Below are 25993 nucleotides of genomic sequence, written 5' to 3'. Positions count from 1 at the left end.
CCAGCCACATCTTCTTTCCATATAATCTTGTTTCCTAACTCCTGCTGCCCAGTTTCCCAATTTACCTTGACAGCATGCAGAAATCCTGGGTACGATCCCTAGAATCTCCAGTTTAAACAGCAAAGTATCAAATGATGAGAACAGCAACTGCAGAGAGTCACTGCTGACAGTGAAACAGACAGTCCCAGGATAGCTGGACCAATGGACTGACCTGTTAAGACCAGACCCTAGAAAGCCCAGTTTTAGACTACAACTCCCAGAATCCCCAGTTGTCAAGCTGTCTGGGGGATTCTGAAAACTGCAGATCTCCTAAATAAGACTTCCAAACCACAGACAGAAGGCATGTTCTTGTCTTTCCACTTCCCACCCCATTTTCCCCACAAGGGTTGGGGAAAAGATTTAATAAGATAGCAAAAAAAATGTATACGGAAGCATTTATATACCTTCTCGGCAAGGAAATCCACTGTAAATTCAATTAACACAGATAATTCATTGTCACATTTGAACACACACATTGTTACAAGATACTCAAGCTGGCCCATGACCTCAAGCACTAAACAGCAGAAGCAAGCCACTGAGAAAAAGGAGTAAGAGTGATCGATGGCTGCTTCTCCTTCAAACAATGGCACAAACCATGAGAAGCCACAAGACTTGCAACGCTGCCACTTCCCAAGGGACACAGAAAGCAAAGGATCTTTTACGAGATCACAAAGGATGGTGTGGCAAGCAGTGGATAGTGTTATGGAGGGGGAAAGATCAGCCACTGGTTAGCCACACAGCAAACGGTTCAACGTCCCTTCGAAAAAGTGGTTGGCAAAGTGGAAATTTTGGCACCTTGTTGATAAAAATGTGCCAGTCCAAGACCTGACCCTAAGCTGCTACAGACCTGTTAATGAAGGACATGGCCTGTTTTCAAAAGGTCCAGCAAGAAAAGATTTTGGATTTAGGGGCTGTAAAAAAGAGGAGAGGGAGCTTCTTGCACCAGTATCTGAGAGCAAGATCTTGATGTCAGAACCTCCTATAAATTAAAATAATTTGTTGTAGTGTCTGAATCACTCAAGGCAGTCAATAAATGATCAAGACCTAATGAGACATGCCAGACAATGGTCAAAGAACTTCTCCTAGGCAACCAGTGCTAAAATGAATAGGTGTTGCATGCAAAAGCACAGACATCATGCCCTGCACCATCACTGCAGTGGATTTTGTGAAGGAGAACTTCCTGGGGCATTACAGCCACACCCAAAATATAAGATTGAGCTTAGAAGAAAAATTAAAATTTGGAAAGACAGAGGAGTCTTACGGTCATCAGGTCTGTGTGGCTGATGTCTGCATTGTCCAGTCTTCCTTAGGAGAATGCATTCCTCTTTAGGTTTGTTTAATGAAGACCTTAACACCACATGGAAATTTCTTAATTTAAGAGCACTCCCGGCTGATCACTCCAACACAAAAGCAAAGAAACCAAAGCTTGGCAATGTTACTATGAGGACCACAACTCCCAGAAACCCCTGCTAGGGGATTCTGGCAGTTGTAATCCACAAGACAACTGTTTCCAAGCATATCCCAGGCATAAGAAGGTGAGTTCCTCTGGACAACTACAGGATTAAAAGACTGAAAAGCAGGTTTGCACCTGGCACAGCATGTCTGATCTGTACAGCTGTCCTTATTAGGAGATACTGACAGAGTAGGGGGCTTGGGAATGTGACCCAAGCACATTTGAGTCCCCTGAATAAATAAAGTGTTGACACATCCTCCCATTGCATTTACTTAAGAAGCTCCTTAAGACACTCAAGGAAAGAACAAATCATTAAAGCACCAAAAAATAAAAAGACAAATGAGTCCAAGAACAAGCAGCCATAGATAAAGGAGGGAGGAAAGGAGTACATTCTTTCAAGTTAAATTCCCCTTACCCTTTTTAACGACCTTTCAAATTAAAGAAGAATTTATATTATTAAATAGCAAGGAGATAACTCAAAAAGGAAGGTTCCAATATTTTCCAATTACAAACCCACCCCGAGTTCCTAGGAAACAGGAATGGGCTAGAAGTTAAAATGAATAAATATTAGGGGTTTTCCAAGGGCAAATTTTGTCCCCCAAAGGAATCTGTAAGTCTCTCCAGCTTCCTGGCAAGTAAGGCCCTGGCAGTAGCACAGAAATTGCACAGCATTCAAACAAAATGGTAGCAGCGTTCAAGAACAGGGACTCTCAGTCAAGGAGAAGTAGCCGCCTTCTTCTGTCCATGTCAAGTGTCCTGGTCTGGCTACATCACCATCACCACCACAGGTTCGGTGGTTCCTCAGCCACCCGGCTCTTGAACAAAGTGATCTCATCCAAGTGCATCATGGGGACATCTCGGATAACCTCTGTCAAGTCTTCATGCAGAAGAGGAAACACGACAACGTTCAGTGCAGGTCTGTCAGCCTGAAAACTAAACCAGATAAAGAAAGGTTTTAGGGTCAACGAGGAAAGATCACAGGAGGAGCTGTCCTAAAGGGTGCCACATTTCCCAGCCAGATATACCCCATCTTCTTTCCAAACTTGGACTCAAGTGGCTTACAAAAGAGAGAAAAGTACAATAAAAAATGTTAAAACAAACTAGCAATCATATTAAAACAGTAATAAACTAAATAACAGATTTAAATCCATTTAAAATGTTACAATCAGTTCCCAAGGTCTTGTCTGAAAACTTAGGGGTGCTGCTCAACCTCCTGAAACCCTCATCTTGGATGCAGATGGTGCCTCTGGAGATACAGGATACACTCTCAGAAAAACCAATTTGCAATATATGCAGCCAGAAAGAGATAAAGAGAAGTGAGACCCTTTCTGAATTTTTGAGATGTGATGGATCACAACTGATTGACACACATACAGAGGCCAAGGAGGCAATAAGAGCTTCAGAACATCTTATCTGGAGAGGATTGTGTTGAACAAGGATGCTACACAGGATGCCAGGGACTGGCATGCAGAGGTAGTGTTTTGCCCTCACCTACGCTGCGCTCCCTTCATTGAATCTTTATAAAGAGTTGTGGCTTTCTTCCTTACAGCCCCTCTCATTTATTACTCTCCCCATTCTGGCCTCCTTCTACAACTCTAATATCTCCCAGCCCAGATTTTCTGCTATGTTGCTAATTTTACTAAAAACAACCAGAAAAAGAAGGGTGGGCCATATATCTCCCTCCTCCCCATCTACAGTGGATGGGGAATTAACGCCAGAAGAGAAGGCGCTGCACCAGCAGGGCTGTAATTGCAGAAGCAGAGAAAAGGACTGCCGCCATTAAATCCATACACAATATTTACCAAAAATGGGGTGTTGGGGGGAGAGGGGATGGAGAAAAGAGAAATAATCATTTAAAGCTGGCTTAGACAGCAAGCTCTATATAATGATACCCACGTAGGGAGGCAATAGGACACACAGCAGGAGAGTAAAGATAAGGCATGCTGGGAAAGAGAAAGCACACACACATGCACACACTCACACAAAGCGAGTTAAAATATTTGGTATTGATCGCCAGAGGGGACAAGAGCAGGTTGGGTCTGTTTTCAGAGGAGGAAGGGAAAATGGCAACCGCTGGAGCTTTAAAAAGCAGTCGTAGCCATCAGCCCAAACCAGGGCTATCAGCACTTGTAGGGCTCCAGCACAATCCCCCCCTTGTATCTTTTCCCCCAAATGAATGCTGGAGATGGTATGGGTCTAGCACATGAAAGGATGGACTCTTTGGGAGGAGGTTTGGGAAGAGAACTACCTGGCAGCACAGGGGTTTGCTTCTCATGCCTTCTCAGTGTGAATCACTGTTATGGAGGAAGGTAGGCTCAGGGGTACGCCAAGTACAGAGAAAACCAAAAGACTATGTCACTGGAAGGCAGTTGACATGGATGCATCTGCAGCAACTCAACAATCCCACCATGTTAGCTTGTGGAAAGTCAATACAGGATGATCTGCTTTGAGAGGGGCTATGGTCACACCCAGTCATTTCTGTTCTGGCCTCACTGGAAACTTGGGTTAGTAGATCTCTTTCTTGTGGGACATTGTTTAGGAACAGCTGCTTTAAACAGTTTGGGAAAGTTTCTTTCTTTGACTACACAGACTGCCCGGGGGATTCTAGGACTTGTAGTCCAAAAAAGGAACTGTACCAAGGTCTTGCTGAAACTCTTGCAAATTGGGCAAGGAAGAGTGCGGTTGCGTATTCTGTATCAGACTTGGGTCTACACATTCCACTTCTGCCTCCTTATTTTAAAAGCACAAAGCCAAAGATATATGCTCATACTCCGTCTACACCTTATTGTTTTCGGCAATTTATGAAGCGGGGGAGCTTCCCCCCTTATATTACAAATTTCAAAATACTTCCTTAACAAGCTGCTGCCACCAAGATATGGATTACCACAAAAGCTACACACTATGCCTCTATTCCAAGAAAAATTGGATTCTTCAATCCACATCAAAAATGCAATTGGAGCAATATAATCCATTTTGCATAAGCTACTCAGCAATTTTTACAATTCTGCACAACTCGTTCTGGTTTTCCTAAATGGGAGAAACAAGGATCTGGAATGAAACAGCTATATTTCTCATAGTCTGAAATAACTTATTCAGCTACCACTTCAGCTGCAGAGATGATCTGTGGGGCGTTCAATATCTCCAAGAGCAAGAAGCATGCCATTATTTTGTTTTTGTTTTTAAAGAAAGCTGAGATGCCTCAGAAAGCTGCCTTTCGTGCCGCCACCAATCACCACCCCATCCTAGGCCACCACAAAAACCATGGCATGCATATACCAAACTGATTATGGTTGCCCCACAGCCCCTAAACCTCCTCAGATTTATTTGCTTTGATCGAAGGCCATCGCTTGAACTCCTCTTAAAGATAGTGACTAGGAAGAACCCACAATCTTTCAAACTCCAGAGGATACAGCGATTTTTCATCACTCCCTCCAGCTGCTCTAGATTAAGTGCACAGCAACTACGGCTCCCCTGTTAGACTGACCCTGAGGCACAGGGAGGTGAAAAGAAAGACACCGATTTAATGAGAGGGCCACAAGATCTGCTCTAATCTCTCTGTGGAAGTTGGCTCCCTCCTCCTCACCTGCAAGGGCTTCCGACTGGATCTGTCTCCTCACGTGTGCAGCATGTCAGGAAAGTCTGCCGGATGGAAAAAAGAAAGGCAGAGGCAGGCGGGTGAATGCTGCAGCTTTGGCCTACACAGCTGGCAAGAGAAGCAGTGAGGACATATGTTGCCCATTTGTTGTTGTTAACTGCCCTGACCCTGTGGATGAGACATCTCCAAGACTCCCTGTCCTCCACTGCTCTGCTTAGTTCCTGCAAATTCATACCCGTGACTTCCCTAATTGGGTCCATCCATCTACTATGCAACCTTCCTTCTGCTTCCATCCACCTTTCCTAGCATTATGGCCTTTTCTAATGAGTTGTGGCTTTTTCGTGATGTATCCGAAGTACGACAGCCTCAGTTTTGTCATCTTGGCTTCCAGGGAGATTTCTGGCTTGATCTGTTCTAGGAACCCCTTTGTTTGTCTTTTTGGCTATCCACAGTATCCTCAGCACTCCTCTCCAGCACCACATCTCAAATGAATTGATTTTCTTCCTATCTCCTTTCTTAACTGTCCAGCTCTCTCATCCATACATGGTAATAGGGAAATCAATGGCTTGTATGATTCTGATGTCGCCATACATCACCATAATACAACAGCTCTGTGGATCCCAGAACACCTTCCTACAAACATGTGAACTCCTATAGTTATCCATGGTAGTTGAAGGATTCTGGGGGTGACAGTCAGCATCGGCATAATCTAAGTTAGTTAACAGACAACATATCACAACCATTTAAAAATAGCCTTAAAATTCATTAAAAGGGAAATACACTTTAAATATGCATTTTGAATTTAACTTGCATGTCTAAGTAAAAATATGCTAACATAAATAAGTGGACAATAGAAATGTAAAACATGCACCTTATGGCCAAATCAGTTCCTTCAACAGTCAGACTTTTGCTCACAACTGTGGTTGTCATCTAATCTTTTTCCCCCTGCAATTAACAGCATTAACTGTAAAAAAAAAAAACCAAACAAATCCTACCTGCAACAACACTTCAAGTGCATACTAATATGCTCTTTGTAATAAGAAAGTTTCTCATTCATTTTCCAGCACCTTTAATAACAAGTCAATCTGACATTCAAGAATATAGTCAAGGAAATCCTCCAGTGTTGTAGCTCCATATATATCTAATTTATCTGAGACTGGAATAGCCAAAAATCTGCCCTATTGAACCGTTTACTCCCTCTGTTTCAAACAGAGGCAGATGAAACCCTTCCAAGGTTCCATCTTCATAGGAAATGACAAATATTCTTCATAGGGATGCTGGCCTTTTGCTCTTGCTAGAAATCACATTATAGTTGCTGAAGGACAAGTGGCTATATCAGTTTGTGCTCCTACATCAGATACTCGTTACTTAAAGACATTTTTGATGCATCTCTTAAGGTGTTCAATGCTTGCACAGAAAAAAACATTTGGCAGTGTTAAATCTGAAGGGTTTTGGAAACCAGAAATTATCCCATGCTAAGGCCAGCCGTGCCCTGTGGCAGATCTTGAATAGCCTGTCTTCACCCATCTGAATTATCCTATACCAGTAATTAAACATCCTAACATACATTTGATTGTGTAGTACCTCAATGTCTAGCACTGCTCAAATTGCACAAGGAGGGCTAGAGCTTAATAACCCTGGGACTGTGCATGAAATCCATCTTTGGACCTTCCTGTTACTGTGGAATTTGCAAGCCCCCATTTCTACTACCAAAATGAGTACTAGAACCACTTTGGAACTACACATTTCTAGAACCAGATGCATTGTTCCTGGGTACCTGTGAATAATAGTCCAAAAAGAAGTGTTTTGAAACTCTGAATATTTCATTACAGAGTTCACATATTTCTGGGGTGTATACATGTGAAGCCACGTTAGCCTGTTGCAGCAAAAGGAAAATCTTGGGCACTTTAACAACTGAAGAATTTCATTTGGCATCAGCTTTCATGGACTGCAGCCTGTTTCATCACAAGCTGCCAGAAAAACACTACTGCTAATACCACAGCTTGCTCTAAAAGGGATGGAGGTGCCCTTACACACTTGGAAGAATGTGTGAGATTTTCCACAGGCGGATCTGCTCCCCAGTCTGCAGCCTCAGCAACACTCTCACAATTACTTATGCTTCATATATCATCCACCCACCTCCAGCATATTGGTAGCTTGTATATTTGAGATGACTGAAGAGAGGCAAAAGGGGTGGCTTATTTCCACTCAATTGCAGCGCCTAGCAGAATGGGGAACAAGGACCCTCTTAATCCCTCTCGGTGACTACAAGGACAGAGAATCTCGCTGTGCTGTTACTCAGAATTAAAGCGCACAGAATGACAGTGTTCAAATAATATAATAAATGTGCCTATTAAAAACAGAACCAGAAAGAGCTGGTACTTAAGGCTGAGTTTCCACAACATGGAGTTGGCCTTGGATGTGGAAGGAGTTCATTGTGGTACATGATGAGCACACAGGTGCTATGCTTCAAACAAGGGAAGATGCAACTTGGACTCTAGGAATTTTCTACAGAGACTGCAGAGATAACAACTCTCTTTCTACATGCCTCCCCCCAGTACATCCTCTGCTAGTACGATTACCCACCCACTGCTAACTATTCCACTGTAGTGATTTCTGACAGGCAAAACACCTTGAGAGCCACGAATCAATGGCACTGAATAGCTTCCCAGCACAGTAGCAATGAAATTGCATCCCAAGGAGCCAAATGGACATGGGTGGCTGGAGAGGAACAAAGGCCAGAAAGGAAGGAAGCCCAAGTAGCCCTCCCATCAACTAGCATCAGGCATTACAACTCAAACACACAGAGAAGTTGTTTCCCAACAGCTCCTGTAAATTAAAAACTTATTTCAATAATTGCCCAATTAAGCTTAATTTCTGCTTGGGAAACACATTATGACAACCGTGGATGCCTCTTGTTCTGCCCTCCCCTCTTGCATACATATCGGGGCATGTTTACAAAAGCAAGGTGCAACTTCAAAGCTTCTTGTGTGGAAAGGGCTGTATTAACCCAGAATACAGAGAGGAAGGGAAGGAGAAGGGGAAACCACTGGATGTCTGCTAGCTAGGCCATCCAAAAATCCTTAAGAAGAGGCACGATTAATCAGACCAAAGGCTTCACTCTTCAGCCGTATCAATCAGATGCCAATGGGAAGCCTATAAGCAGGGCATGAACACCCACCTCTTTGACTTCCTGGTATATCTCAAGCCAGAACAACAGGCTGCTGCTGAAGCAGCTTGATTCAAGCCATGAATTCCCATCTACCTTCAAGAAGCACTGTATACAATGATCTTGGCCCAAAGCATCTTACTCTTCCATCTGAACCTAGTAGAACACATAGCTACACCAGGACCATTGGAACTACCTAGGCTTGTAAGTATCTGAGCTTCAAGAAGTGTTAGAATTCTGTACACTTTGCTTCTTCTCTTAGGGGTCTCTAAAATGCTTCCTGTAACTGCCAGAATACCAACCAGAGGTACTGAGCAGCTCTCTTTCTTTCTGTCTGTTGGCATTTTTCATTCTGACAGCAGATGCTGGTTTTTGCTGCTTGCAGAAACTAAGATATTTTTAATACACCTGGTTTAGGGTGAAATGTGTTTCCAACTTCCTTCCTGCCTTGTTCCACTAAACTCAGAAAGAATACACAAAAATCTCCCCTCCCCCTTTTTTTTCCTCCTCTTAATCTCACTACAACCCTACAATGAATGCCAGGCTGAGTCTGCATACAACTGGCTCAAAATCGCCACCTAAGCTTCATGGCAGAGCAGGAATTTGAATCCAGGCCACCTCAAAACACTCTAACCACTAACAACCACATGGACCTGTCCACTGAACAGGGACGTTGATAGGCTTTGGTGTCATCAAAAGACCTGTCCATGTACAGACTTTGCTTATTTCCACTGGCTTTGAAATACTCTCTCTGCTATCATCTAAGTGCAGGAGGATGGATTAGGGAGTGTGCCAGGTGTGGGACCATCCCTGCCCCCTTTTGCAGGTGTTCAGCCTCACTGGTTGCAGGCATGCGCTCATTAAATACAACAGCCAACTCCTCCTCAGGACCATTTCTCCATCTTTTTCCCATCCTGGCTCTGGCAGAGAAACCCTTGCCCCTTCCCTGCCTTCATCCCCCAACCAGTGGAGGGTAGCGGAGGCACTGAGGAGGACTCACACACCCAGAGCAGAGTCAGATTTCAACAAGTGCCCCAACCCTCAAGTAACACAAGCCAAGGAGGCGGCTCCAGAGTTTATTATTAATTCAAACTGACAGGCTGATTCAAGGGTTCCAAGAGAGCAGGAAGCCAAACAGACAATGAAAGCTGGAACGAGATCTTAAATGATTCACTACGCCAGTCGAGCGATACATTAAGCCTTTCGCAATTGGAGGTGGGGACCCAGCCAGCAGACATGCTTAGGCTAGCAAAGTGGGATTGGCAGCTAATGTGCCAACCCGTCGCAAGCTGCAATGGAGAATGGTGGGAGCCTTTTCAAGGTCAGGAAGAAGCAGAGGAGCAGGAGGCAAGGAAAAAGAGATGTGCTACGGAGAAATACGTTTACCCCCTTTGCAACCAAATGTAATGGCAAGGGCCAGTGCCTGCTCTTTACAGCAGCAATGGATCTACTGCAGCAGTCAGGTGCTGTGCATCTTTCAAAGGGTGTTGCCCCCACCTTCTCTTGTTTCCTCGGTGGAAAACAGAACTATTGGCTGGTTGAGATGGAACAGGAGCACCACAAGCCAACCTCATTCCCAGCAACGCTCTGGTGATAGTAGCCAGATGATGACAGACAGCTTATGCCTCCCCCAAGGCTCCTGGACATGTCAATTTCCTCCATCTGGGCAACCGACTGGTGAAGGAGACCGCTGAGGCTGCCAGCCAGCATAGACCAAGCACTGCACAGGTACCCCTGTTATCTTACCTCATCCCTTGCAGAATTATTTGTGTCCACACAAAACACCAAAGCTTGAGGAAAATGAACTCCAACTCCCAGAACCCCCTATCCAACACTGACTTGCTGACTGGGGGACTGGGGGAATCCAGAGAGGTATTTTTCCCAAGTACTGACACAGACACACGTAAACCTGTATGTTAATCTTATGCAGTTGCTTAGTGAAGAATACATGCTCCAAAGATAGTTCTATATCCACAACTGGACTGAGCCAAGGCAGCATAAACACAGCAGCAACAAAAACCTAGGGATGCACACTTCCCGCGCAACCAGCTTCCGCAACTGACTTCACGAATGCAAATGTGCACTTCAGGTCTGGATTTTGGGTACAGCCTGGACAAGACACCATGCCTGCAGGAATATGAGTAATTAGGAAATGCAACTACCTCCTAGGTATCCATTAAGGAGCAAGCAATTAAAACTATATGAACCCAGAACAGAGCATAAGTGGAGGAGAAATCCATTCTCCAGCTCTGAATCTCTTAGCCTGCAAATTTAAAACCCACTCCCTTATTGATGCCTGTCCAGAGAGACATATGTCACACCCTTGATCCAGTGCTCAATGCAGAACCCAGAAGAATAGAAAGGCTGCATTAAGAGCATCCCTTTTGCTATATAGTGTTTGCCAAACAAGAGAAGCCATTTCAAAAGAGAGGAGCTGGTGGTGATTAATGAACTGGCAGGACTAACTCTGAGAATGAAAAAAAGAGAGAGAAGAATTAAATATTTACAGCTTGACTAAATGACAATTAAAGGGAGTGGGGTGGGGGCAAAGAAAGGAAGATAAATAATTTAAGAATGTGATCACTGTAGCGTGAGAATGGGGAGAGCAGTTTAGGAACAGAATGGAAATTCAGGGCTAAGAAACTGCAGGAAAGTATTTGCTTTTACAATAAGCAGGGCTTGCATTTCCAGAAAATGTGAAAGCAAACACCACCCTTTAAGTTGGGAAGCCAGTCACATAATGCCTGAGATGGAGGGACTCTCTTGAGTGAGTGGTGAGGGAGGATTCTCTCAAACCAAGATCCAGTCAGAGCCTAATGTGAAGTCAATCAACAGAAGGAAGGGTGCTGGACAGAGACTGAGAGGTTACATTTACGTCACAAAAACAGACCCCACATTCATTACTACCCAGATTTTAAGCTCTATATTGGCCCTTTCCACCCTGGCACATAGTTGGATTACAACTCCCAGAATCTCCCAGCCAGGAATGTGGAAAGCTGTTTACTCTTATGTTCTGAGCGTGCATTGGATGTGCTCAGTGACATATTAAGATGGTGTTTTTGAAACACAGACTGGACTGGAATGGTGCTTAGGCCTGGGGTTTTTTTTTTTCCTTCTTCTTTCATGCCAAGGAATACTTGTTCATTGCCTGGCTGAAATCCTAGTGCAAATTGTGGGATCTAACTTCCCGGGTGGTTATGTACTAAACCAAGGCATTTCTTGAGAAACACACAGGGGCTTTATTTTTGGTTTTGTTTTAAGAAAAGAGACTTTTTCTGAAACTCTTACATTTCTAGCAGCAACCTTAAAAAAGCTAAAATACCTGCTTATTTGGGAATTTTCAGACTTTTCCAAACTTTAAGATTCCTCATCTCACCAACTTTTGCCTTTTCTTAAAACAAAATTCCTAAAAGCAAAACACAAAGTGGGAAGTATGATACATGGAAAAGCTATGAAAAGACCAAAGTTACTGGTTGAGGACGTGTGTGTGTGTGTGTATTAAAAAAGGCTCAAAGAAATTCTTGGATCTCTTCAGCAGAGACATGCAAGAAATTAAGTTTTGTGTGGAGACTGGGAAGAGAGCAAAAGTTAGTCACTGTCTCTAAGTGATACAGATCGTGATCTCTTGCTAAAGTCAACTGACAGGAGAGCCATGATACAACACATCTTAAAAAGTCTTCCTTCACACAATATACAATTCAATCTGCAAAACATACTGCTACAAGAAGTGGTGGCAGCCACTGGCTCCAGAGGTCCCTGGTGGAAAAAAGGGGAGTCTTTCCCAGCTTCACAGGAGATACTGGGGATTAACAGCAAGTGCTAAATGGGAGGAATTGGGAAGCTGTATCTAGCCTCCTGTCTCCATCAACAGGACACTGTTATGTTTCTACAGTATATTCTCATATTATTAAACCTTTCCCTCGCACTTTACAGACCCACCTCTCTGTCACCTTCCTGCTGACCAACATTTCCACAAGCCCCTGTCCTACTCTTCCCGCTCTCCCTCCCCAACAGCCCCACTGTAGTTTTCAACAGAACATCTAAACCAGAGCAAGAGGCCTCGTCATGCGCTAGTTGTCACCCTTTCTGCTGATGCACAATGAAGCTTGAATCTAAATAATAAGATCAGACTGTTAAATCAAGCCAGGCGTGCTGTCTGTGTCACCAATTGTGCTTGTGTTTGCAATGTGTGGCGGCTTTAGGCTTTCTTGCTCTGTGTGTGTGGCTTGCCATAAACCTGTGCTCTCAGGAATCATTCACATAGGCTCAGACCTGACTCCCACTTCATCTGTTTTTAAATACGAACACGCACCCACGTTATACATAAGCACACACTTCATAGTTGCAGATTGTCCATAGGTGAAACGGGATTTTTCTTGCTCTCTTTTGCTGTCCTTGAGGAGACTCTCCTATCTACAGAGCAATGCAAATGCTGCCATTTGATGGGTGAAAACCTGAAAGATATGCATTCTGTGGGGCCAGAAGGACATCTGCTATGATAAACATTTCTTTTAATGCCACCATCCTTTTCCTGGTGCGTATGGCAGGGAGAAAGAAGGCGGGAACCCTCTCTTCCTAAGCACTTGTGATTGCAATAACACTACAACACAAGTCATTGGAATTCTCCGCTTGGCTTGACTCCTGCAGTGGGGAGAAAAACAGCGACAGACACACAGGTGAAGAATACTTGCCCTACAGTGGGGCTGGGCTGAGGAGTGGGGAGAGACAGCCCTTTTGAAGCTTATAGCAAGAAACCACAGCTCCATCTAGGGGAGACAGAATTGAAAGTCAGCTGACAGAACATTCAGTCACCCAAGAAAAGGATATGTATGTGTATACATACATACACACACACACGTCTGCAAGTTGCCTGTTGATTAATGGCAACCCCATGACTTTCATAGGGTTTTATTGGGCAAGGAACACTCAGAGGTGGTTTTGCCAGTCCCTTCCTCTGAAATATATCCTCTAGCATCTGGTATTCATTGGTGGTCTCCCATCCACTAAGAGTTGACCCTGCTTAGCTTCCAAGAATAGACAGGACCTGGAGTCCTTAGGTTAGAGGCTTAGGGCCAAGGTTATGTATGCTTGAGTAGTGGCGGGGGAGATAGGATTGTGCTTCAGGGCTATCCAATGCCATCCTGTGGCCATCCGTTACAACAGTTGCAGATGATTATGGTGGTAGGCAGCAAATCCAAAAGCAAGTACAGGTACTCTCAAATGAGCATCTTCCCTATAAAAAAATTCAAGGGTTAGAGTGGAGGATATGCTGACAGACTCAAATATAAAAGCACAGAGAGGAGAAATAAAGCAGGACACCTTTGTGGCAATGTGGGCACCCATTTTTAATGTATTTTCAAGTACTGAATCTTGGAAGACCTACAAATAATCATCTAGTATGATAAATATTTATATAATAAAAATTGATCAACTAATAAGCAGCATTAGATACATAGCACAGCTTTAAGACAAAAGCTTCCTTGAATGAACAGCTTAAATATTTGACTATTTAAACATCTGCATCGCTGCATTAATTCAAAGGTGTGTGTTGTGTGCCTTCAAGTTGTTTCTGACTTATGGAGATCTAAGGCGACCCTATCATGAGGTCTTCCTGGCAAGATTGGTTCAGAAAAGAGTTGCTACTGCCTTCCTCTTCGGCTGAGAGAGCATTTACATGATTTTCCCAGAGTGTTGGTTTGTCCAGCATCCCAACCACTACTCCACACTGACCCAATTTAAATGGCTTTAAATTGTTCTTACCTTTGCTCTCACTGATCAGACAGGATTGGGTCGCTTTGCTTAACACTGAAAAGAGCCTTGTCCTCCCCATGCCACCTAATCTGGATCACTGTCCTAGCAAACTGTAACAGCCTTTCTCACGCATTCTCTAGGTTTCCTGCTTCACCACAGAAAGGAGCCTTCTCCCTGCCATTCCCAGATCACTGCCTCGGTTAATAAAAATGTTTTGTCCAAGCAGCCCAAAGCAGCTGGTCTCTAAGAGAAAGCGGGCAGGAGCCACAGAACCAGGCCCATGCATGGCCACAGGCTGTACATCAAGGGTCCATCCATTATTAGTCAAGAAAGCTACATCAAAGCAACGTGCTGCTGATAAGCCAAGCAATGCAAGGATGGGCACCACCATCACATCTGGCTAGTGAGAGATTCAGAAGCATTGTGAGACAGACTAATTTCTCTGATATGGGCGGAGTGTTCTCTCTCTTTTATATTAACATTGAATGGGTTTGAAGTGAAGGAAAATAGAGTAGAAGTAAGAGGGAAAGATATTACACCACACTAGCATTGTAAAGAAAACCACCACTTTTTAAAAAGAGATGGAGAAACAAATAGGCAAGTCTGCATGAGATGGAATAAAGCAGCTGCAGCCTAGCTGCTGGATGGTGTAACCCAGCACAGGAAAAAGGATATTAAAGCTTAAATCAGTGCTGTTATGAGATATTGGACAGGCAAAGAATGAGAAAAACTGGAGAAGGAATTTCTGGGTCTTATGGAAAAGCAAAAAAAAAAAAAATCCCCATAGATGAATTCAATTAAGACAGAGAAGCGGGATCTGTTTTTTAAAAAAGAAAAGTAAAGAATCCACTGACATCATGGGGAGTTTTAACAGCCTTCATCTTGGCAGGCTGCCCAACTGCTGCAACGCCAAAAGCGGCATGGTGCTGAGAGAAGCAGTTCTGCAGAGAGAGGGAGTTTCTCCAAAAGCTTATTAAGATGCCCCAAGATGCCTCGCAGCAGTAATATTTCACACTTATACACCATTTCCCCTCCACTGGCCTTAACCCAACCAAGCTGGTGCCCGAGAGAGGTGTGGAAATCCAGCTCTCAGAATTCCCTAGCCAACCTTTAAGTGGAAAGGGACACGTAATTAATAAAAACACCCAGAGCATTCAGAAAGGGACTGAACTCACCCACAGGGAGGCAAGACAACATCTGACAAATTCCTTGTTTATTGGAAGAAGGGAAGACACCAGTGTGGCTTAATTGCACTTCATAACATAGCAAAGTTATATCCCTCCAGGAATAGATTTAGTAAAGACAACTGGTTTTGCCAGAAAGAAATAAAAACCATACTGGGGGGTCCAGTATGGCCCTTGGAAATCCAACCAACCTGGTCTACTGTTCAGAGCAGAAGGAACAAATCATCTCTTACTGAGGCTAACTCATTAGAGGTAGCCATGCACTTCAGACCCTCAACTTCTCTCCCCCCATCCCCAATTTCATACGCTTATTCAAGCCATGATGATACAGGAAACAGAAATTATCTTAGTTTTCAAATAATTAAACAAATATATAATTGGTCACTGTACACAACAGGAGGGAAGGAATGAGTAGAAGAACCTGGTCATACCTTCTATCTACACTCACCTTCGTATCAGGGACTGTTGGAGGTTTTTGCAAACTGTTAGAGGCTCTCCTGTAAACATATGGCACATGATGACCTCAAGGCAGGTGGCCATGAATGACATCACAGCATCTGACTGCAAAGTCCCACTCCGGGAGATGATGCAAAGACGCTGCAGCGAAGAACAGTGGCTCAAGGCTTGGAAGAACTGAGCGTTGGCACTGAAGTATGGCTGTTCTAGCCTGCAAGGGAAAATTGATATCCAAATGAATGATACATAACTGAATATTTTAATAAAGGGCAGCTGAAGTTTGGAAGTCATCATTTTTGGACAGTAATTCCCAGAATCTCTAGCCCAAGGCTGTGCTGGCTGGGGTATTCTGTGAGCCCCAGACCGAAATGTTACTTTGCTAGCCCAGAGAAATGCAGCACTTTGAGCAGCTTTGCACACACAAGATGGTGGTTTTGCAATGCTAATGGCAGGACAAAGAGGGCAGATAAGACCATGCATTTAGCAGAAGGGCATATGGTGCAGAAACTCTAACCTTGAGTTGCTTTCAACTGACACCGTGGAAGAAATCATTCCAGAGGAAACAGCTGGAAATTAAAGCTGCTGGTTGGGTTTTAAGTGAGAAAAATCCCTCCATCACAAAACCTAGTTGAAAATGCTAGACGTTTCATGAACATAACTGTATTTGTATATAGATCCCACTGGATTCCCAGTGATTGGGCAGCATGTAAATAAATCCTATTATTATTATTATTATTATTATTATTATTATTGGGAGAAATGTGGGATATAAATTCAATAAATAAATAAATATTGATTCCTGTCTCTTCTTCCTTGCAGAACATTTATCTATCTGACACAAGATGAAGAGTAGCTGAGTGCAGGTGCACTGGTAATTCCAGTGGATATATTTGCAGTACTACAGCCCAGAAGCTTGGCTTCCAAATACTTAGCTTCCACCTGCACTACTGACATTCAAAGAGAGGGAAGAGAAAAGTAGGAACTTTCCTTTGAGGCACCATGGAAATAGATAGTAGTCACCAGGTAGCAACACAGGAGATCAGTATCCCTGCCTTGGACAGTACCACATTAACCGCTTTTGCTTGCCAGCATGTACCAGAAATGCAAGTAGCCAAGGATGTCATCTGCAATCAATGCAATAATTTCATGAGGATGAGTTTCGAAGGCAGAAAAAATACACTAAGTCAAGCATTGCCAATCTGATGGTAATGGGAGTTGTAAAGTCTAACACGTCTGAAGGACTTTAGATTGGTGAAGGATGACTTAAATCTATTCCCAACAAAGACAGTGGCTGGGTGGAAATGTTTATCCTGCCATACAGCATCAAATCCACCAGGTGATGCTGTCGCTTTATTATTCTCTGATGATAATATTTTTAATTTGACAAAACTTCCCTTCCCGCATCCAATGTAAGAAAAGTTTTATTTGGCTGAATTAAACAGAGGGAAGTGACCTCCCAATCCTCTCCAGGGAACTGCTTAAAACCATCTCCCTATTTTGCACCAGCAACAGAAACCCACTGCCTCCAATGATAGATAAAGCAATATACGGAACAACTTTGATCCAAGCTATCCGATGAGCCATATTCTTCCCTACCAATTTGCCAAGGCCTTGAGTTTCAGGAAAAGCCATTCTTTAGATAACGAGTAGGCCAATCTCCTTCCTCAGCACTCCACACAGGTCATACACACACAGTGTGAGCCCAAACACTTGCATTTTCCTCTGCAGTCTCTTTCAAAATGATGGATCACTTGCTGTCTCCGTTTTGAGAGAGACTGCAGAGGAAAAGAGATATTTAATAACATAGCCATTCTGGGAAAACATTGGGATACAAATATTATATATATAATTCTCCTTTAAGTCCATCTAGTTTGGTTTGGCAGCTGAAAGTGGAATCCACCTTGGAAGGTGAGGATGAGGGGAAATGATCTATCTCTCTGTCAAAACCTCCAGCTGACCACCAATACAGTCTGTTTTGATCCCAACTTTCAGATTATTTCTCCCTGCCAGAAGAGAGAGGGAGACTGACAGCAAGATAGCATGCTAACTCAAGCGCTAGCCCATCTCGATCCTGATTGCCCAACCTGGAGAAGCAACGGAAAAGCCAACTTCTGCCACCCTCACCTGAGATCTCGCAAGCACTTACAGTGCTTCAGCATGTCCATGAGGGCTGACATGTACATCACTTTTCCCATAAGGCCTATGTTGGCCAGCGAGAGGGTCCGTAGGCGTTGGCATTGGACCCCAATGCTAATCAGCCCAAAGCCGGTAAGAACGCTGGGCAGCTGGGCCAAGGTGAGGCTCTGCAGGAATGCCAGCTGGCCAATGGCAGCCACTTCTGCATCCCCCACATGCTGTGCCCGACTACAGGGAGGCAGCGAGTTCCGGATAGCTGGCTCATTCCTTGGCATGGCCGAGGAGAAACTGGAACCAATCAACTCCAGTCTTTCCAGAAAGGGAAGGCTTTCTAGTAGAGTCCAAAACACAGAAGAGGGGGGCTTGAAATTGCCTTGTTCTAGGCAGTTCCTGGAACAGGTCTGGACCCCAATTCGGACTTTCTTTCCAAAACCTTGTGAGGCTACATTAGCCACCGGCTGCACTGAAGGCTTGTCAGCAGTTGTCAAGGAAATGTTGGCAATAGCACAAACAGGCAAAGCCAGAGAGAGAAGGCATTTCAGGCGGGCAAGGAGCTGGCATAAATGTTCACCCAAGCCTTCTGAGCTATGATGGTGGGCAGCCGAGAGGTTCAGGTGCCTCAGGTTGCAGCAAGAGGCAACCAGTGTCTCCACAATGCCACTGTCAATGTCATCTTCCGCCTTGCGCAAGAGGGAGTCTGGAGACAGACAGTGAACGCAGCCGCTCAGGTTCAAACTGACCAGGCTGCGGAGGTCTTTACCACCATTCAGGACTCTCTGGACAAGCTGGCCACCAGATAAGCTACAGCGGTTGAAACTGAAGTAGACAGGGTTGCTGACTTTCAAAAGCTGGAGGAGGCTGGAGCCATTCATCCAAGATCGAGGTAGCTGTAAAGCATCTAATGTCACATTCCGGGCCATGGAGTCTAAAAGGTTTTTAACAGCACAGCTCTGTGCAAAGCCACCAGGAGCAGAGATGAGGAAAGCATGAAGTTTCTCTGGAGTCCGATCACTCAGCACCGCTAAGTATAGCCTCACCACCTCCTGGTTGACTGGTCCAGGAGCCAACCTAGCATAGAAAACCCGGAGATTCTGGTAGTGGGGCACGTTACTCTCACCCACCATCAGCTGGCCAGAAATTATTAAACCCTCTCGCGACCTGTCAAGGATCTCAAAGTACAGGAGGAGTTTCTCGAGGCTGGTACAACATGGCACTACCCCATAGGAGGGTGTGTAAAGAGTCTGCTTGAGCTCCAGCACTCGACTCAGTGTAGCCTTGCATTCACTACTCAAGTGGGAGGCATCAAAGCCCGGATTCACATCAATTGCCAGAGAGCGGAGGTGTTGCAAGGTGGAGAGCATCTTTGAGAGACGAAGGGAGGTGAGGTGGCAGCCAGACAAGTTCAGCTTCACCAGGTTTTTGCAACGAATCACCTGGTCGATGGTGGTGCCCGGCAACCAATAGCAGCCAGTCATGTCCAGCTCATGAATCTCTTTGCCAATCTCTCTCATGAGCTGCTTCACTTTGTCTTTGTCCACCTGTAGCCAAGCATAAGAAAAAACCAAGTGCAGTAGCAGCTAAAGTTGGGATGGTCCACTACATGCTCACATGTTTACTATCCCTTTCCGCATTCAGTACAGTGCGCCCGCTCCATACGCGAGCGCGCCATACGCGGACTTGAGTGTATGCGCTCAAGCCGTGGCACGTGCGTGGGGCGGAAGGGGCGGCGCATCCCATTCAATTGAATGGGTGCATGCGCCCGTTGTGCCCCGCGCGCGCCTGCGCCGCCGCGCACGAGCCCCATTGTTTCCAATGGGGCTCGAGCATAGGCAGAATTCGCCTTACGCGGAGGGATCCGGAACGGATCCCCCGCGTAAGGCGAGGACGCACTGTATAAGCTCCTGCTGTCGACATTTAAAGCCCTCCATGGGCTGGCCCCTCTTTACTTATCAGACCTTCTTTCTCCTCACCTTCCCACTAGGGCCCTCCGTTCTGGTAGTCAAGGGCTCCTGTCTCAGCCCAGGATTTCCTCTGCCCCATCCCGGATTCGCCCCTTTTCACTTGCTGCCCCTCACTCCTGGAACCTTCTTCCCCCACAAGCAAGAGCCATCACTACTTTAACTAGCTTCAAAACGGAGTTGAAAACCATCCTGTTCAGAGAAGCCTTCCCAGACATTGCATAATTGTCACTTACCATCTGATGTTCTTTTGGTGCCTGTTTATCAAACCATTTCCTGTATTGCTATGTATTGTATATGTATTATCCTACTTGAGAGTATGTATTTTCCCTGGATGAAGATTAACCTTCCATTATGAAGCCAAGCCCTCCCTCCAGTCCATCTGCCTTGGTCCAGGCCTTGGAGGTAGAGAGGAACTGCTGGACCTCTTACTCTTTCCCTCCACCTCTCCCTTCTCCTTCTGTGTCATGTCTTTTTAGATTGTAAGCCCGAGGGCAGGGAACTGTCTAACTAAAAAGATTGCATGTACAGCGCTGTGTAAATTTACAGCGCTTCATAAATAAAGGTTAATAATAATAATAATAATAATAATAATACTTGAAACAGAATTTGGAAAAAATACTTTTGTTTGGATCACAGCATCCTAGTTCTGGAAATGCAAAAAGTAACATTTCCAAGCAAGACTGCTGTATCAAGCAATGGGCTGAAAGTTTTATAATTCCTAGCAATTTCTCAGAAAGTAGCATTGCAACAGAAAAACAGTATGCAACTCCTGAGCCTGTTGGCAGCCTCTCAGGCTTTCCGCACACACACACACGCGCACTCACTCATTCTCACCCTCTCTCTTTCTCACACACACACACACACACACACACACACACAAACATTTACTTTTGTAATGGCTCAGAGACCTCTGGAGTGACTCTCTCAAATGAGCCAGAAGGAGGGGATTAGAAGCCACACCTCAAAAAAAAGTAATCACCCCAGGAAGCAAGAAGTACCACTCCTTGCAATGTGAAAAGAAAAATGTCCCCAATACCTCTTCCTCTGGAATACACTGCATTCAAGCTGTGAGGAATGCACTTCAGTGTCTTCAAGCTTGCAGAAAATAGGATGGCACGGTTTGCAACAGGGAAGCTGGCTGTCACATTGTTTAGTCAGGGCGCATCTTGCTTCACATCCCCCCATTTCCCAGACTGAATAAATCTGTCTAATTAGATATAGGCAGGAAACCTTTCACATTCCAAAGGGTGGGAGCTACAACTCTCATCAACCTCCCCAGTAGGACCAATAAAAAGGGACTGTGGGATTTGTAGTCTAAAACCTCTGGAAAACTGAAGGTTCATCACCTCTGCCTTAATCTGTATCTGGGGAACAACAGTAGATTCTGCATTCGGCCCCCACAAAAAAGACTGGACCAAAATGTATATTCTCTTGCAATATGTCTGCCAGGACATAGTAAACACACCAGCTGAGTGCTGTAAGATCCTATACCCTGTCTGAAACCTAAATAAAAGGAAAAGGGAAGAGAAAGGAGTAAACCTAGCATGCTATTTCACAGTGATCTGTTGTTTAAAATCCTCATGGTCTCTTGCAGCACGACCCGGAGGAACACCAACGAAACTCTTAAATAAAATCCCAAACCCCTTGTCTTCAATCCTCTCAATGCTCTTCCTCACCTGATAGTTCTTATGTAGGATCACTGTGTGGGTGAGGCTTTTGTCAAGACTAAGGACAGAGAGTTTCCGGCAGACCCTCTGGACATTCAGGACAAGATCTGAAACTGGAGTGTATCTCAGGATGTGTAAGAGGATCTCATCTGAGAACTCCATTAAATTCATACTGTTGCTCTCCTCTTCAGTCTCCTCACTTGTCACTTCCTAAGAAGACAGAATGAATGCATCAGCACTCAGCAGCTAGAATGGGTGAAAGAAACAAAACTGAAAGGAAGACATGTTTTGTTAAAAGACCTGAGTGGTTTAATACAACCACAACAGAACCTTCTCTTCCTCTGGCTAAACATACCCAGCTCCCTAAGTCTCTGCTTTCCAGATCCTTCAACATTTTTCCTATTCTCTGGAGCAGCAGAAAAAAAGCTTGCTCCATCCTCAATAAGACACCCCTTCAGATACTTAAACAGAGCTATCATATCACCTCTTAACCAGCTCTCTAAGTCATTCCTCATAAGGCATGGTTTCCAGACCCTTCGCCATTTTGATCACCCTCCTTTGGATGCACTCCAGCTTCTCAGCATCCTTTTCAAACTGTGGTGCCCAGAACTGGACACAGTGTTATTCCAGGGGAGACCTGACCAAAGCAGAATAGAGCAGCACTATGACTTCCTTTGATGTGGACATTATAGTGCTACTGATGAATTGCATAGAACTGCATTGGCCTTTTTAGCTGTCGCATCACACTGCGGGCAGGGAACTGTCTAGTTTTGTAAGTTGCTCTGAGAGCCTTTGTGGCTGAAGAGCAGGGTATAAATACTCTAAACAAACAAACAAACATCCCCAGCTCCCTAAGTCTTTGCTCGTAAGGCATGGTTTTCAGACCCTTTGCCATTTTGGTCGCCCTCCTTTGGAGACATGGCTCCAGTTTCTCAACATCCTTTTTTAATTGTGGTGCCCAGTGTTATTCCAGGTGAGGCTTGACCAAGGCAGAATAGAGTGGCACTATGACTTCGCTTGATCTAGACACTATACTTTTGTTGATGCAGCCTAGAATCGCATTGGCCTTTTTAGCTGCTGCATCACACTGTTGACTCATGTTCAAATTGTGGTCTACTAGGACTCCTAGATCCCTTTCACATGGAGTCTTAAGACAGAGGTACCCCATCTTTCAGACATGAGATAACCCCCTCCCACCCACACACACACACACTCCAAAGGCCCAGGAGGAGCCCTTCTTTCCCCACAGCCTTTCAGTTATGAGGTTCAACACCGACGAAGCAAAACTAGGCCTGCGCAGAGGCTGAAGAAGACTCCATAGTGAAAGGGACCCTAGGAGTCCTAGTAGGCCACAATTTGAACCTGAGCCAACAGCGTGATGCTGCAGCTAACAAGGCCAATGCGATCCTAGGCTGCGTCAATAGAAGTATAGGGCGAGCGCCGTTGCCATGGAGACGGGGAGAGACGTAGGAGAGGGCGGGAAGGGGAATCAGGGCCAGCCTTGGTTGCCACGGTAACCAAGGCTTTTATTTTGGTAGGGGGTTGTTTTACCTCTCCTAGGCAGGCCATGGTCTGCAAGCGCTGGCCTCTTCAACCCTTTCCCAAAGCAGGCTTTCTCTTTCCTCTGCCTGCCTGCCTGCCTTCCACACGATTGCTGCTGCTTCTTCCTCCTCCTCCTTTCAGCCGGGCCAGAAAAAGAGCTACTTCCGGCGCGTTACTGACCTCACTTCCGGTCTGTTCGCCTCCCCCTTCTTTCGCTTTCGAAAAAAAGGGAGCTTAGCCGCCATCTTGGGAGAGGCGGGCGCCATTTTGAAAGCGGCGGGCGCCATCTTGGGAGAGAGAGAGTGAGGGAGAGAGAATGGAAGGCGGTGCCGCCATCTTGGGAGTGGCTCTCCTTCCAGGCCCACATTCTTCCCCTCAGAGCCACCATTTTCAGGTGGCTTTTTGGGGTTTTCCTGGGCAAAAAGTTATTTTCTGTCCGTCTTCTCGGTCCCCCAATCCATTTAAAATGTCAAAATGTCACCCCGAGTCCTTTTCCTGAGGAAAAGACATTGCTGTCAATGGTTATTCTGTGAACAATAGGCGCCCCCCGTCGCCATCTTGGGAGTGGCGCTGAGGGGGAAAAAGGATTGTTTCCTTTTATTATATACTGTATTTATATTTAAAATCTTAGAAGCTGAAGGAATACAAAGAACATTTCAGACATGTCAGATGTCTTGCATCCGCACTGCAGAAATAACCCAGTTTGGCACCGCTCTTAAAGTTCCCCACAAAAGCACTTCCTATATACCATACATTGGCTGCATCCACACTGGAGAAAAAACCCAGTTTGGCACCGATTTAACTGCCCTGGCTCAAGGCTATAGAATTCTGGGAGTTGGAGTTTGTTGTGGGGCCCAGAGCGGAGCTTTGGGCAGGTTAGCTTTGGGCAGGGAGGGAGGCCACAGAAACCTCCAGCAACTGCTCCCCAAATCGTTGTTGTTGTTGTTGTTTCCAGCTTCCCCTCTAGTCTAAGGGATACCATCCCAAATCTGTGATGAATGGAAGTGCCTCTTAGTCCTGTTTCAGTTGCTAGGAGAAACTGGCACTAGACAGAAGACAAATGTGAAGCGTATGTGTGACACAATCTAACACAACCATTCTTATTTCTTTGTTTAGATATGCAAAGCTATTTCAGTTACATAGGACTGTCCAACAGGCAGAATGGCAAGGTAAGATTATTCAGTGTTTAAAAAGCCAAGAGAATGGCAAACCTATAAAAGAATAACAAATGCATGTAACATTTCACTGCTATCCTAAACCTACTAGGGGTGCATGATCCACACTGCAGAATGAAAGAGGTTTGACCCCATGGCTCCATTCTACAGAATACTAGCATTTGTAGTTTGGTGAGGCACTCTTTGGCAGAGAAGGCTATAGACCTTGTGAAACTACAAACCCCAGGATTCCATAGGATGGAGCATAGTGTTAAGCTACATTATTTCTACAGTGTAGATGCATCATGTTCAGGGATGGCTGAATTGCATACAGTATGTGTGCACACACACACCTGCTTTCAAGTTGCCCGTTGACTTATAGCAACCCCATGAATTTCACAGGTTTTCCTTAGGCAAAGAATCCATAGAGATGGTTTTGCCAGTTTCTTCCTCTGAAATATAGCTTGCAGCACCTGGTATTCTTTGGCATTCTCTCAAGTACTAGCCAGGGCAGACCCTGCTTAGCTTCCAAAATCAGACAGGATCTAGTACTATTGCACCTTCCAGTCATTGCCATCTTATGAACCCTAATGTTATCCCCCATCATGGGTTTTTATTGGCATGATTTGTTCAAAGGAGGTTTGCCATTGCCTTCCCCTGAGGCTGAGAGTATGCGACTTGCTCAAAGTCACCTAGTGGGTTTCATAGCCGAGTCGAAAATCAAACCCCGCTCTCCAAAGTCATAGTCCAGTATTCAAACCACTACTCCACGCTGGTTCTCTCTGGTAGCATAAATATTGTACAATTCTGTTAAATTTATCCTGAACAGAAAAAGACCTTGATTTAATTGTTTCAACTCATAGTACATGCTGAATAAAGAAAGGGCATTGAATACAACTAGGCTTGTTGGTGCAACTCCCCTTTGAGAAGTTACAATGTTTAGAATTTTTCTGTACAGGAGAACATTTATTTGCATAGGCTTTTGTTAAACTATGGAGTTCACTACTCCAAAGATGTAGGGATGGACACAAATTTGGATGGCTTCAAGAAGGAATTAGACAAATACAAGGAGGGCAAAGCTCTCAATGACTACTAGTCAGGGTGGCTCTATTAGCCATATATCTTTGGATATGAGCTTCTGGAGATTATGACTAAGAGGGCACTTGTGGTCGCCTTCTCTTGTTGGGCTTCCATTGATGCAAGAGTGCTGGATCAGAGTGGCTTTTGGTCTGACACAGCACAGACCTTTCTCAAAAGCATAGTAACAGCTTTACTGGACCAGACCAAAAGGTCCTCTAATTCAGGGCCATGCAAGTGTGAGTCTCACCATTGGCTATGATGGCTGAAGATGATAGGAGCTGAAACATCTCGACAGCCACACTTTGCCTACCCTTGCATCTAATCCAACATGTGTTAAATCAAATGGAGCGATATACCATTCAGGGATTAAATCTGGGGTCCTTTTGTGTGCAACGCTGGTGCTCTGGCACTGGGCAACATCCCTTTCCCTTTGTCCAAGGAAGGGCAAGACTTAAACAAATGGAGCCTCACTACTTAGCAATTTGACACTTGAGTTCCAGTTGGCCATTGAGCAGTTCATCAACTGTTCAGAGACTGAGAACAGACTCAATTGTGTCAGGGCAGGACCTTTCCAATTTATGCTGTTTTATAAACGGTCATGTCCAGCTGTTGTTGGCAACAGATCACTTGATGTCAGTCTAACCCACGAAGGCCATCATATTCCCATTAGCCAAGCTCCACTAATTCCATCCAGAATCCTTATTAGGGCAATGGATGTTTGTTGCCTTTTTCAACTTCAGCCTGACCCCTAGCACAAGATTTTCTTGGCAAGGCTTGTTCAAAGGAGGTTTGCCATCACTTTCTTG

At 44.8% G+C, this 25993-nt stretch overlaps 2 protein-coding genes across 6 annotated transcripts in view; one reads left to right on the top strand and one right to left on the bottom strand.

The window, feature by feature from the left end:
- Positions 1-420: 420 nt before the first annotated feature.
- FBXL18 (F-box and leucine rich repeat protein 18) lies at positions 421-23106 on the bottom strand. Of its 2 annotated transcripts, XM_089540648.1 has the most exons (6): positions 22963-23106; positions 21421-21621; positions 17772-19321; positions 15640-15858; positions 5076-5131; positions 2372-2425 (listed from the first exon to the last, which is right to left on the bottom strand). In XM_089540648.1, the coding sequence occupies exons 1-5, from the start codon at positions 22978-22980 to the stop codon at positions 5122-5124; spliced, it is 1998 nt and encodes a 665-aa protein (XP_089396774.1). In that variant the 5' UTR covers positions 22981-23106; the 3' UTR covers positions 2372-2425; positions 5076-5121. The 2 variants fall into 2 exon arrangements, with proteins under 2 accessions (XP_089396772.1, XP_089396774.1); XM_089540646.1 differs by lacking the exon at positions 5076-5131 and having other exon boundaries at positions 421-2425.
- A 953-nt stretch (positions 23107-24059) lies between these two features.
- FSCN1 (fascin actin-bundling protein 1) overlaps positions 24060-25993 on the top strand; it is a 77609-nt gene continuing 75675 nt past the window's right edge. For 3 of the 4 annotated variants that reach the window (XM_089540838.1, XM_089540837.1, XM_089540836.1), the window contains exon 1: positions 24060-24122. In XM_089540838.1, coding sequence (XP_089396964.1) covers positions 24115-24122 — 8 coding nt within the window. In that variant the 5' untranslated portion in view covers positions 24060-24114. The remainder of the gene's footprint in view (positions 24123-25993) is intronic. The other variant, XM_089540839.1, reaches the window with a different exon arrangement.

The sequence above is a fragment of the Sceloporus occidentalis genome, unplaced genomic scaffold (genome assembly GCF_023333645.1).
Source record: "Sceloporus occidentalis isolate IW3139 unplaced genomic scaffold, rSceOcc1.0.p SCAF_10, whole genome shotgun sequence".
NCBI lineage: Eukaryota > Metazoa > Chordata > Lepidosauria > Squamata > Phrynosomatidae > Sceloporus > Sceloporus occidentalis.
This window is presented reverse-complemented; position numbering and strand designations above follow the sequence as displayed.